This window comes from Jaculus jaculus, chromosome 20, assembly GCF_020740685.1.
Source record: "Jaculus jaculus isolate mJacJac1 chromosome 20, mJacJac1.mat.Y.cur, whole genome shotgun sequence".
Lineage (NCBI taxonomy): Eukaryota > Metazoa > Chordata > Mammalia > Rodentia > Dipodidae > Jaculus > Jaculus jaculus.
In genome coordinates this window covers 22,475,008-22,487,485 of record NC_059121.1, presented here as the reverse complement: position 1 = coordinate 22,487,485, position 12,478 = coordinate 22,475,008, and the positions used below count along the sequence as shown (strand labels likewise).

Genomic DNA, 12,478 nt, shown 5'->3' with positions numbered 1-12,478 from the left:
GAAATGCATATTTATGTTAAAAAAAAAATGAAGTGAGCATCATGAAATAAAATAAGCAGAAGGAGCATAAAAACATAAGTGCATTCTTCTCAGGCCATCAGGCAGTGGAAGCAAGTGTCGTAAACCTCTGAGCTGTCTCCCCAGCCCCAGACTCTGCTTCTCTAACTGACGTGGAAATAACACTCCCTGTCCTGCCACGGAGGTGTAGTCTGGAGCTGCTCTTTCAGAATTCGACTTGTACTTGGTAGCTTAGTGTTAACTAATCTACTGCTCCAGAGATTCATTGTGAGGGTGATAACAGTTCTCAGTAAGGGTCTGTAGCCAAAAATGTACTTGTGTACAGCGGTCTGCATTTTTCATTATTATGCTGGAGAGAAAATGAGTTTATTTGTTGTCACTAAAGTAACACAAAGGGACATTACTTTTCCAGAGCGTGGTGTAGTGTGGGAAGAAACTATTATTCTGCTTCCTGATAACGTCCACTACGTCTTTCTTTCTGCCACTATTCCCAATGCCCGGCAGTTTGCTGAATGGATTTGTCATTTACACAAACAGGTATTCTCATCTTCTCTTCTGGATGACTTTGGTATTTAAAACTCTTGCAGGTTAGACTTAGCATATACTTCCTATGCATTTGCCAATTATGGACAAAGGTGGCATTTAAAAAATTTATTTATTTTTTGTATTTTTTTATGAGAGAGGGGGAGAGAGAGAGATGGCGCAGCAGGACCCTCCAGCCACTGCCATCAGATTCCAGATGTGAGCACCATCTCGTGCTCACGTGTGACCTTGTGTCACACACCTTGTGCACCTAGAGTGTAGAACCTTTGTCCTTAGGCTTTGCAGGCAAGCACCTTAACCACTAAGCCATCTTTTCCAGCTCCAAAGATAATGTTTTAATACTAAACTACATCTCAAATCAAGTAGCCTATCAAAATCAGTTGATCAAGCCAGGCATGATGGCGCACGCCTTTAATCCCAGCACTTGGGAGGCAGAGGAAGGAGGCTCTCCATGAGTCTGACGCCACCCTTAGACTACATAGTGAATTCCAGGTCAGCCTGAGCTAGTGAGATCCTACCTCAAAAAACAACAGCAAAAAAATCAGTTGGCCAGCTTTTGAGAACTGCCAATTTCTGTGCCTTCAGTACAGTCCATGTGTGTGTCTCTGGGAGTAGGGCCATGAACTCTGATTTTCATAACTGCTTAAGTCAGTCCTAATAATTTGCCAAGTTTGGAAATTGCTGCATTAAGTCTGCCGGTGAGTCAGTCACAAGTACACAGCAGTTTTCTTAAGGCCTTGTACCAGGAAAATCCCATCAGCTTTTGAGCATTAATTTGATTTGATAGTTCTCATGCCCGTTTTTTCACTTTTTCCACTTTCCATTCCTAGTACAACCTTAGCTCCTGGGGTGGGAAGACTTTGTAACATGAGTTTGTTCATGCGTGCTGAGTCTGGTCTTGGTTTTGTTTCCTGTACGTGTTTCATGCTGTGGTCCTCGTGAGCCTGTTCACATTGTGAGCCGCTGTCCATGGGTGCTCCGCGGCCCTGGGCGGCCCTGTCCCTGCTGAGACTTAACTGCGGAGTCTCTCTTTGTGAGCCGCTGTCCATGGGTGCTCCGCGGCCCCTGGGCGGCCCTGTCCCTGCTGAGACTTAACTGCGGAGTCTCTCTTTGTGAGCCGCTGTCCATGGGTGCTCCGCGGCCCTGGGCGGCCCTGTCCCTGCTGAGACTTCCGCAGTGAGAATTACAGACCTTGACCTTTTTTTACCTCGGGAACCTTTTGTGCCCCTGAGTGACTCCTGCATCAGAGTAGACATCCGTAATTACAGCATCCCAGCACTGCATAATGGGGGAATTGAAGTTAAGATGATGTCTTTGGCCCTGATTAGGGAATTAGTAAATTGAAAAGATGGTATTCTTTATTTTTCCAGTTTTCACTTGCCTGGCTTTTTAAATTACTTTTAAAGTTTTTTTTGTTAACTATTTAAATCACAGTTTTATTTCCCCAAAGTTTATTGATTAGATTAAGTATACTTTATTTTGAAGAAATTTTCTAAGTGTAGTTCTTTATTTTTACAGCCTTGTCATGTGATCTACACAGATTATCGGCCTACTCCATTGCAACACTACATTTTTCCAGCAGGGGGAGATGGGCTTCACCTTGTGGTTGATGAAAATGTAAGGAAGTAATTTGTATTTTTACATCTATAATGTCATCCTTCTAAAAAACTTCTGGGCTAGAGAGATTGCTTAGTGGTTAAGACGCTTGCTTATAAAACCTAAGGACCCTGGTTCGGTTCCCCAGTACCCATGTAAGCCACATGCCACATTTTGGTTTCTGACTCTTAAGTGGGTGACTTGGAAATTGAACCCAGGTCAGCAGACTTTATAAGCGAATGCTTTTAACCACAGAGCCAGCCCTGTGATGTCATGCTTTGAATGTGGCTTCTTAATTTTGAGCTGGAGAAAAATGTCAAAAACCTATTTTTGCCTCATAATTTTACAATTCAAAACTAAGTATCTAAAATATATTTTTATTTCAAAAATTGCATTTGATGCTGGTATCTTGGTGCTCAACTGTGGTTTTGGTTTGTTGGAGGCTGAAACACTTAGATCACTGGCTTCTAAGAATTCAAAGCCAGCTTGGGCAACATGTCAAGACATTGTCTTAAAAATGTTATTTAAGACTTACTTTTCTTAAGTATGAATTTGCGTTCTTCTTGGTATTTAAGGTGCCTGAAGAATCAAGGGGCCATTGCTATTGTTAGGTTAATGTTTTGTTATTTGAAGGAGCTTTGTGTTTAAGGAAGGGAAGTTGTTTGGGTTAGATTTGATATTTATGATGTTCCATGAGAAAACTCTGATTCTAGGGTGACTTCAGAGAAGATAATTTTAATACTGCAATGCAAGTGCTTCGCGATGCAGGTGATTTGGCAAAAGGAGATCAAAAGGGGCGGAAAGGAGGAACAAAAGGTAATTAGGTCTTTGTTTTGAGAGAGGATTGATTATGCATGTCAACAGAACACTCAAATCACTTAATTTTGACTTTTATGATATATTTTTCAGAGATTTACTTGAGGAGTGTTGTGATTTTTTTTTTTTTTTTTTTTTGGTTTTTCGAGGTAGGGTCTCACTCTGGTCCAGGCTGACCTGGAATTAACTCTGTAGTCTCAGGGTGGCCTTGAACTCATGGTGATGCTCCTACCTCTGCCTCCCGAGTGCTGGGATTAAAGGCATGCGCCACCACACCCAGCCCGAGTGTTGTGATTTATGACAGAATTGGATGGATAATGGTGATCTGTTTTTTGTAGGACATTTATAATACAGTTTATGTAAAATACCGTTCACTTATGTAAAGTGAATAACTCAGTGAATTTTGTTATGTTCACATAATTGAACAACCATTGTCAGTCTTTTTAATTTGGATATAATTCATCTACCATGAGACAGACTCTGCACCTTAATAGTTTTTAGTACATTCCTACAGTTGCTTAACCATCACCACTATCAAATTCCTAATTTTTTGATCAACACTTTTATCCTTAAACTATATACATTATCAGACATTACCTGTCCTTTTTCCTCCTCACCCAACAGAATAAGCAGTCCGTATTTTATTTTCCATCTTTATATGTTTGCCCCCCCCCCTTTTTTTTTAAGGTAGGGTCTTGCTCTAGCCCAGGCTGACCTGGAATTCACTATATAGTCTCAGGGTGACCTCAAACTCATGGTAATCTTGCTACCTCTCTCCCAAGTGCTGAGATTAAAGGTGTGTCTCAACCACACCTGGCACTTGCCTTTTGTATATATTTCTTAAAAATAAAATTGTGATCTTTGTGTAAGTGGTCTTTTTCATTTCATGTTTTTAAAATTCATCCCTGTTACACTGATAAGTATTTTATTCTCTTAAACTCACATAATATACCATTGTAGCCAGGTGTGGTGGCACACACCTTTAATCCCAGCACTTGGGGGGCAGATGTATGGGGGGCAGAGGTAGGAGGATCGCCATGAGTTTGAGTCCATCCTGAGACTATGTAGTGAATTCCAGGTCAGGCTGGGCTAGAGTGAGACTCTTATCTCAAAAAACCAACAACAAAATAATAATTTTACGGGCTGGAGAGATGGCTTAGTGGTTAAGCGCTTGCCTGTGAAGCCTAAGGACCTTGGTTCGAGGCTCGATTCCCCAGGACCCACGTTAGCCAGATGCACAAGGTGGCACATGTGTCTGGTGTTCGTTTGCAGTGGCTGGAAGCCCTGGCATGCCCATTCTCTTGCTGTCTCTCTCCTCCTCTTTCTCTGTCTGTTGCTCTCAAATAAATAAAAATTAAAAATGTAATTTTACCAATATAAGAATGTACCATATTATTTCTCTGCCCACTAACGAACAAACATTTGAGTTTTTTTCCAGTGTTTTACTGTTAATAATATTGCTATAAATGTTTTGGAATGTACTGCAAGATTTGGGGAGAATGAGGTTTTGTTCCTGGTTATGTATCTAGGAGTAGAATTGCTAAGCAATGAATGTTAGGTCTGTGTTTAACCTTTTGAGTACTACCAATTTTTTTTTCTTTTCTTTTTTTTTTTTTTTTTTTTCCTGTGGGTTTTTTGTTTTTGGTTTTGGTTTTTCATGGTAGAGTCTCACTCTCACTCAGGCTGACCTGGAATTCACCCTGCATTCTCAGGGGGACCTCGAACTCATGGTGATCCTCCTACCTATGCCTCCCGAGTGCTGGAATTAAAGGTGTGCGCCACCATACCCAGCGTGTTTTATGGTTTTTTTGAGGGAGGGTCATGTTCTAGTCCAGGCTGACCTGGAATTCACTGTGTAGTCTCAGGGTGGCCTTGAACTCATGATGATCCTCCTACCTCTGCCTCCTGAGTGCTGGGATTAAAGGCATGTGCCACCACGCCTGGCTCCTGTTTTGTTTGTTTTTTTTTTGTTTTGAGGTAGGGTCTCACTTTAGCCTGAACTGGAACTCACTTTGTAGTCCCAGGCTGTACTTGAACTCTCAGTGATTCTCCTACATTGCTGGGATGAAAGCTTCCCCACTGGGATTGAAGGCGTGTACTGCTCGCCCAGATCAAATTGTTATTTATAAGTGATTGCTCCATTTTAAATTCCTATGACTAGTGTGTCAGAGGTCCGTTTCTTCCACATCCTTTGCCAGTACTTTCGTGTGTGTTTGTCTGTAGTCACTCCTAGGATGCAGGAGTGAAGTGGTATCTCATTGTGGTCTGTGATTTTAAAATCCTTTCATGTGCTTGTTGGCAGTTGTATATCTATGCGAAACATCTGTTATATTCCTTTATCCAGTAGACAACTGGAGATCTCCCCCCCACACACACACATACACATACTTGGGATTGGGCTTGTTTTCACTTACTAAATCCATTAGAAACGCTTGAGAGTTTGTCTTGTTGGAGTCCAGTTACCCGGTTGTACCTGGACTTTTGGTCTTCAGTTGTGTCTGCTGCTGTCATGACAAAGAATGCCTTACCTGATCCAAGACCATGAAGATTTCATCCTGCGATTTTAGTGTTTCCATGCAGGACTGTGGATCACTGTGAGTTAAATTTTGGATATGGTTAATCTTCTCTTCACAGGACCATCAAATGTGTTCAAGATTGTGAAGATGATTATGGAAAGAAATTTTCAGCCTGTAATTATTTTCAGTTTTAGTAAGAAAGATTGTGAAGCATATGCTCTTCAAATGACGAAACTGGATTTCAACACAGGTATTACAGAATTTCCATACTGTCTTAGTGATTTACATAAGTCATGTATAAATAGATTTCTGGTCGTGTAACTATCTGTATTGCTACAAAATGCGTTTCTCCTACAGTCATAGTGGTAAGTCCCTACCTAACACCTGTATGCAGACTTGAGAAGCCTCTCTCCCTCTCAGTTTTCCTCTCCTGCCTGCGCACAGTGCATGCAAGGCATGCCTCTGCCTGTACGTGGACTCAGCCCTCTGCTAGTGCTTTATAACTATGTGACTGAAACTAGAGCGCATCCTGAGAAGCATTAGCCCTGTAAGTCCTTACGTTCCATGGCCGTGCCCTCAGTTATGATTCTGTCTCCTCAAGGGTAGATCTCTTGTGTAGTGAGCACCACATGGAAAAGTAGTGTGCAGCATTCTTAGAGAAATTCAGACTTGCCCTTTTCCTAAAGTAAGCCAAAACATTCAGTGTTGGAAAACTTAGCAAATATATATTCACAGTAAATGTCACTTAAAAGTTATATGGCTGGATAGTACGTCCTTTAGCCAAGAGTCAGTGTGTGAGATACCAGCCCAGGGGTTCTTCCTATTGCATCCGTAATCCTCTGCAGGTAGAAGTACAGACCTTGAGTCATCCAAAGTCCACACTCAGTGGTATCTGGATGGTGGTCCATTCCTGTATTAGTACTTGAAGGCAGACACACTGGATTCTGTTTGAAGCATGCCTGGGCAACATGGTAGACACACCCTCCAAAACAAAACCAAACAAAAATGGTTAACACTGTTTTCTTATGTATTTTAAAACTTTTTCATGGATTGTTTTGCTTATAAATGTTTCTCTTAACTGCCCCTGCTGAAATAAGCTTAGGCATTTAGGATTGTATATTGACTAATTCAGCAAATACATTTTAAAGTATCTATTACCTGACCAACATAGTAAATAAAGAATTGCAGTCTCTAGGACGTGAGCTTTGGCTTGCACTTTTCTTTATTTCCTTTTCTTTTTTTAAATCTGAGGTTGAGAGAAAGAATAAAGGCATGCCAGGGCCTCCAGCCACTGCAAACGAGCTCCAGATGTGTGTGCCCCTTGTGTGCATCTGGCTTACCTGAGTTCTGGGGGGTTGAACTGAGGTCCTTAGGCTTCACAGACAAGCAATTAATAGCTAAGCCATCTCTCAAGCTCCTCTTTTCTGCTTTTTTGGTTTGTTTGTTTTTTCGAGGTAGGGTCTCACTCTAGCTCAGGCTGACTTGAAACTCATTATGTAGTCTCAAGGTGGCCTCGAACTCACAGCGATTCTCCTACCTCTGCCTCCTGAATGCTGGGGTTAAACACGTGTGCCACCACATCCAGTTCTTTTTTGGTTTTTCAGGGATAGTCTCACTTTAGTCCAGGCTGGCCTGGAATTCAGCAAGTGCCTTGATCATTGAGGCAACTCTCCAGCCGTTTTGTCTGGTCCTTTGACCAGCTTAAATACTGATTCTTTTCTTTGGCTCTTTAGAGACTCTTACTATTCATGTACTCTTGAATTTTCTGTTATAGATGAAGAAAAAAAGATGGTAGAAGAAGTGTTCAGTAATGCAATTGACTGCTTGTCTGATGAGGACAGAAAGCTCCCTCAGGTGAGTTCAGGGCAGTGAGTGTGGACAGCAGTTACCACCCTGCTCCGGTGACGGCAACGCGTCGCACTGTGCTGTGCCGGGCTTGTTCTGAGTGCAGCCCGTGTGCTGCAGCGTGTGCTTAGGGGCTGATGCAGCGCCCCAGGCGCCTGCCCCTTGAGGCGTGAGTAAACTGCAGGTGTCCCCTCCATTACTCGCTTGCCTGGTGTTCCTTGTGACAGAGTTTCTTACTGATTCTGGAACTTTCCATTTGCAAGCCCCAGGGATTCTCTGGTCTTCACTCCCACAGGACTGGGGTTACATCTGTGTATGGCCGTGCACCGTTTGTGGGTTTCAGAGGCTTGAACTCAGGTGGTCTTAGGCCTTCATGCTTGTGCAGGAAACTCAGTTAAGCTGAGCCATCTCTCCAGCCCTGTTTCACATTGCAGTGTGGGATGCTGTATGCTCTGAAATGACAGTTGATATGTCCTTGTGGGTACACGTGTGGGCGAGTGCAGGTGAAAGCCAGAGGACAGCTGTGTATCATTCTTTAGGAATGGTGTACACTTTTTTTTTTTTTTTTTTTTTTTAGACAGTTTCTCAGTGGTCTGAGCTGGCCACGTGGGCTAGATTTGCTAGCTAGCCATTGAGCCCCAGGTATCCCTCTGTCTCTGCCTCCCCAGCTCTGGCATTATGTGTGCCTCTGTGTGCTTTTATCTTTCCTAGCGTGGGCTCTGGACATTAAGTTCAGTTCCTCATGGTTGTATGTAAGCTTTTTTCCTGATAGGTTTTTAACTGCTAAACAGGTCATAGGAGGTAAAAGTTTCTACCTGGGAGAAGTTTTCTCAAAGAGCTAGCTAGCATAGTCTAGAAATTACAGCTTATTTCCCCATATAACAAAAGGCATAGTACTAATTTTAACTCACATTTCTTAGCTCCTAAGAATGCCACAAAACTGTACTTTCCAGTAAGGAAATTAACATTCACTTTGCTTTAATCCAGTTTGTTTTTCCTTTCACTGTTGGAATTAACTGGGGTTTTGAAATGTGGACAGTTGGGTGGTACTCCCAGAGATTCTTCCTTAACTGGTACAGCTTGTGCCCTACTTGGAATTTCTCAAAAGCTTCCTGTGTGAGTCTGCTGTGCTCTACAGAAGTCTAGTACATTCAGGTGCCTACTGTGTGAAAAGGAAAAAATTGGAAGTCATAAAATGTACAAATGAATGCTTTGATTTGTAAGGGATTTGCCCCAAGATTGCAATAGTATATTTCTTGACATTTAAAATTATATTTTGACCTTCAAGTTTTTTTTTTTTTCAATATTTTTTTCGGGGTGGGGGAGTTGATGTAGGGTCTTGCTCTAGCCCAGGGTGGCCTCAAACTCAGTGTTTCCCCTACCTTTGCCTCCTGAGTGCTGGAATTAAAGGTGTGTGCCACCATTCCCAGCTAATTTTAAGTTTTTTTCAATAATTCCCAACTGAGTTACTTAGTACTTGAGAGCTGATCCATGGTTTAATGCATCCTGTCCTAGCATACTTGTAATAATAAGTGTTTAATGAATTTGGCGGTATAAATGAGAATGAATAACTCATTTGTTTTTAAATGAAATACATGTTTTTGTTCAATGTTTTGTAGTCACTTCTCTCGCATTTAAGTTGCCCGTACTGCAATACTGCCCTGCCTGGCACTAACGAGCTATACTCACTTGATACTACTGCCTCAGCCACCTTTGTTGTTGGGTCAACAAGTGGAAACCACTGTACCAACTTAAAAGTTGATTTTTGTACAGGTATAAACTCTGTTGTTGTAGCTCATATTCTTTGGAGTAGATAAAGTTACATGTAAAATTGCAAGGCAGCAATACATTGTAAAATTTATTTAAACAAGATTGTCCTATTAAATGAGTGCTTGGCTAGATTATCAATAAACAGTGTTCTTCATTTTGTTACCCATTCTCCTTAGTTTGGTAAATTTAACAGTTTTGGAATTCCCTCCTTACATCGTTTACTCATAAATGTCACTCCACACCTACAGGTTGAACATGTCCTTCCTCTTCTGAAGCGAGGCATTGGTATTCACCATGGTGGATTACTTCCTATTTTGAAAGAAACTATAGAGATCCTCTTTTCTGAAGGACTGATAAAGGTACCATGTCTTTGTACCATGCCCAGGGTGATGCTTATGAGTAGGTGAGGATGAGAACAGTGCTGCCGAACAAACCCAGGGTCTTGCCTAGATAATGTGAGCACTTGGGACCCAGTTCCATATTTTCTATTTATTTTGAAAGCTGGGTTGTGTGGAATACTTTAAGTAATGAACCTTTCTTTATTATTTTTTATGTCATGTATTAGTGCTAACAAAAGTTTGGAGTATAATTTTTAAAACTCAAGTGTTTAGTTCCTTAAGGTAAGAAATAGTATCACTTGGATATAGTAGAAGTTTGTAAAAGTTGCTATTACTTGACATGCAGTTTGATAACTGGAGTGCTTCCTGCATTTAGATTAAAAGGATTAATTTAGAAAAGACAAGGTGAATTCTTTATTAGACTTAGGAAGGACAGTTCTTAGGATATTCTGATTGAACTCAGATTAATTTTTAAAAAAGACTGATGCATATACCCATATTTAAAAAATAATTTCAAGATATGCCAATATATGATTATTAACAAATTATTTGTGTTCAGTCATTAAAATTTAGTACATGAGTGTTTTATCCCGAGAGCCTAATCTTCAGTAGAGTGTTTAGTAGAAGTTTATTACCCTGAAGAATGCATTTAAAGTACTTCCATAAAGTACTGGTCAATATTTATTCTTGGGTCCTGGTAAGTACTTGGTATTCTTTTATAGGTTATAAGTTTTGTGAAGTCTTGCTATTAATAGATCTTGAGTGTTTATTATAAAATCAAGTAACATAGTTCTAAATTTAAAAAAAAAAAAAGATCAGTATGCCCTTTTACTTTCTAGAAATGTCTACTAACATAAACAGAAGGTGATTATACTATTCATGTTATTTTCAAATTTTGGCACTTATATAGTTCATTTTTTTTAAATGAATGAATAGCATCCTTTTGAGTTGATAAAATATTTTCTTGTAGGTTAACATTTAGCTTTTATGACTTGTGTGCCAATATTTGTGTGCCTATATCAACTCTTTTTCTTGATAAAGTCTTGGAATTAAATAGTAATTGTTTGTGATGACCCTGAAAATCCTAATGGTGAAGTGGTCCTCAGAACTGCTGTATCATCAGTGGAGAAAGCCAGGAACTTTGACTGTGCTTAGGAAAATTCTCTACAGCCAGTTTGTTTTCTCTCCATTTACCAACCCTGGAATTTAAGAAAGACTGGTTTCCCTGAATTAGCAAATCCTGTTTGCAAATTCATATATCAAATATTTTAATGCAATTGGGATGACATGTTTCATTTTTATAGGGCCTCATTAAACAACTAATTTTAAAAATTAATACCTTTATTTGAAGATTATGACTAATTTTTCACTTACATGCATTAATTATAGAATTATTTATCTAGGCATTATTTGCCACAGAGACTTTTGCAATGGGAATTAACATGCCAGCTAGAACCGTTTTATTTACAAATGCCCGTAAATTTGATGGGAAAGATTTCCGTTGGGTAAGTAATGTAATATGTTTTGAAATAACTTTTAATTTTAATGATTTTACCTAGTATGACTTTGGCTCATGTAGTCATTTAGATTTTTAGTTCCACACACTTAACCTGTACCTGAGTTAATAGAGGTGGAGTTTCCTTATTCTGAAAATATACAATACTCTAAATTCTACAACTTGTGTATCATTATGATATCCAAATTGTCTTGGATTTTGGAGCAGATCAGATTTTGGTTAGGTGCTCAAATGGTAAATGTGTACGAGGCCTGGAAGTCTGTCTGTCATCCCAATGAATTCCAAACAGTGCCCGTGCGGGCGTGCTGTGTGGACACATGGGAGTGGCGAGCCCTGGGTTCACATGAGAGACCCTGTCTCAATAGTTAAGATGGAGAGTGACTGCACTGAGGGAGACCCAACATTAACCTCTGGCTTACACACATCACACATTCCAAACAGGCATGTGTGTGTATGTGCACAAACACCTGCAGAGATGATAACATCCCAAAATGTGAGACACTAATGATCCACAGTATTTCTGATAGGAGAGCTATTAACTTCTACAACTTCCTTGGCTGACCTGGAATCCACTATCTAGTCTCAGACTGGCCTGAAACTAACAGTGAACCTCCTACCTCTCCCTTCTCCTGAGTGCTGTGATAAAAGGCTTATGCTGCCATATCTGGCTCCCTTTAATTTCTAACCTAATCACCTTTCACCCCACGTCATCAGGTTTCCTTTAGGAGATAGTTGAGTGATGAAGGACAAGTGTACAAATGATGGGTTAAAGTATTTTCTGCTTCTTATTAGGTGTCATTAATGAATTTTTCAAACTTAGTCTTTTCCTGTTATTCCGTACCCCCATTTCCCCTCCTCTGTCTCCCACCATAGCTTTCTTTCCACCTTCATGATGGGTTTTTATACCCTGCTTCAAAGGCTGTAGTTGCGCCATGATGTTGCCCGTCAGCTTTGAAACAGAGGCCAGGGCAGGTGTATGCGGTCAGGTCTCTTTTCCAGCACAGAAGGGAAGAGAACAAAGGGAGTGCATGGGTAAAACGCTGAGTCTCGATCCCAGGACGAGTGTCCCACCCACCAGGCAATTCTTAAACTTAAGTAGAGAGACCTAGAGCCCGAGTGGAGCCTGAAATGCTGAAGTGAAAACAAACTAGGGAGGCTGTGCTGGCCCACGCTTTTAATCCCAGTCACTTAGGAGGCAGAGACAAGGAGAATCTGCAAGTTTGAGGCCAGCCTGGTCTACACAGTGAATTCCAGGCCAGCCAGGATGACATAGGGAGAAATCCAACTTCATATATGTCATGTTACATGTAAGCATTTCAGGTTTTTGGAGGGATAATTGTTGAATGAAGTATAGAAGTCAGTGTGTATGAAGGAGAAAGGAAGTTTTCGTAGAGAAGGCAGCAGTTCTTAAAATAACAAAGCAGTGCAAACGAGTATCTGTCACTCAGACAGTGGAACAGGCAGGATGAACAGTGATGGAAGGAAGACATTTGGTTTGAGTCCATTCCAGTCCACAATCT

The 12,478-nt window shown here is 40.7% G+C and overlaps 1 protein-coding gene across 1 annotated transcript in view; it reads left to right on the top strand.

Moving 5' to 3' along the window:
- Positions 1–12,478, top strand: part of Mtrex (Mtr4 exosome RNA helicase) — a 65,250-nt gene that overhangs the window by 11,001 nt on the left and 41,771 nt on the right. The window contains exons 8-14 of the mRNA XM_045138932.1: positions 431–555; positions 2,080–2,178; positions 2,871–2,973; positions 5,608–5,739; positions 7,264–7,343; positions 9,353–9,463; positions 10,846–10,947. Coding sequence (XP_044994867.1) covers positions 431–555; positions 2,080–2,178; positions 2,871–2,973; positions 5,608–5,739; positions 7,264–7,343; positions 9,353–9,463; positions 10,846–10,947 — 752 coding nt within the window. The remainder of the gene's footprint in view (positions 1–430; positions 556–2,079; positions 2,179–2,870; positions 2,974–5,607; positions 5,740–7,263; positions 7,344–9,352; positions 9,464–10,845; positions 10,948–12,478) is intronic.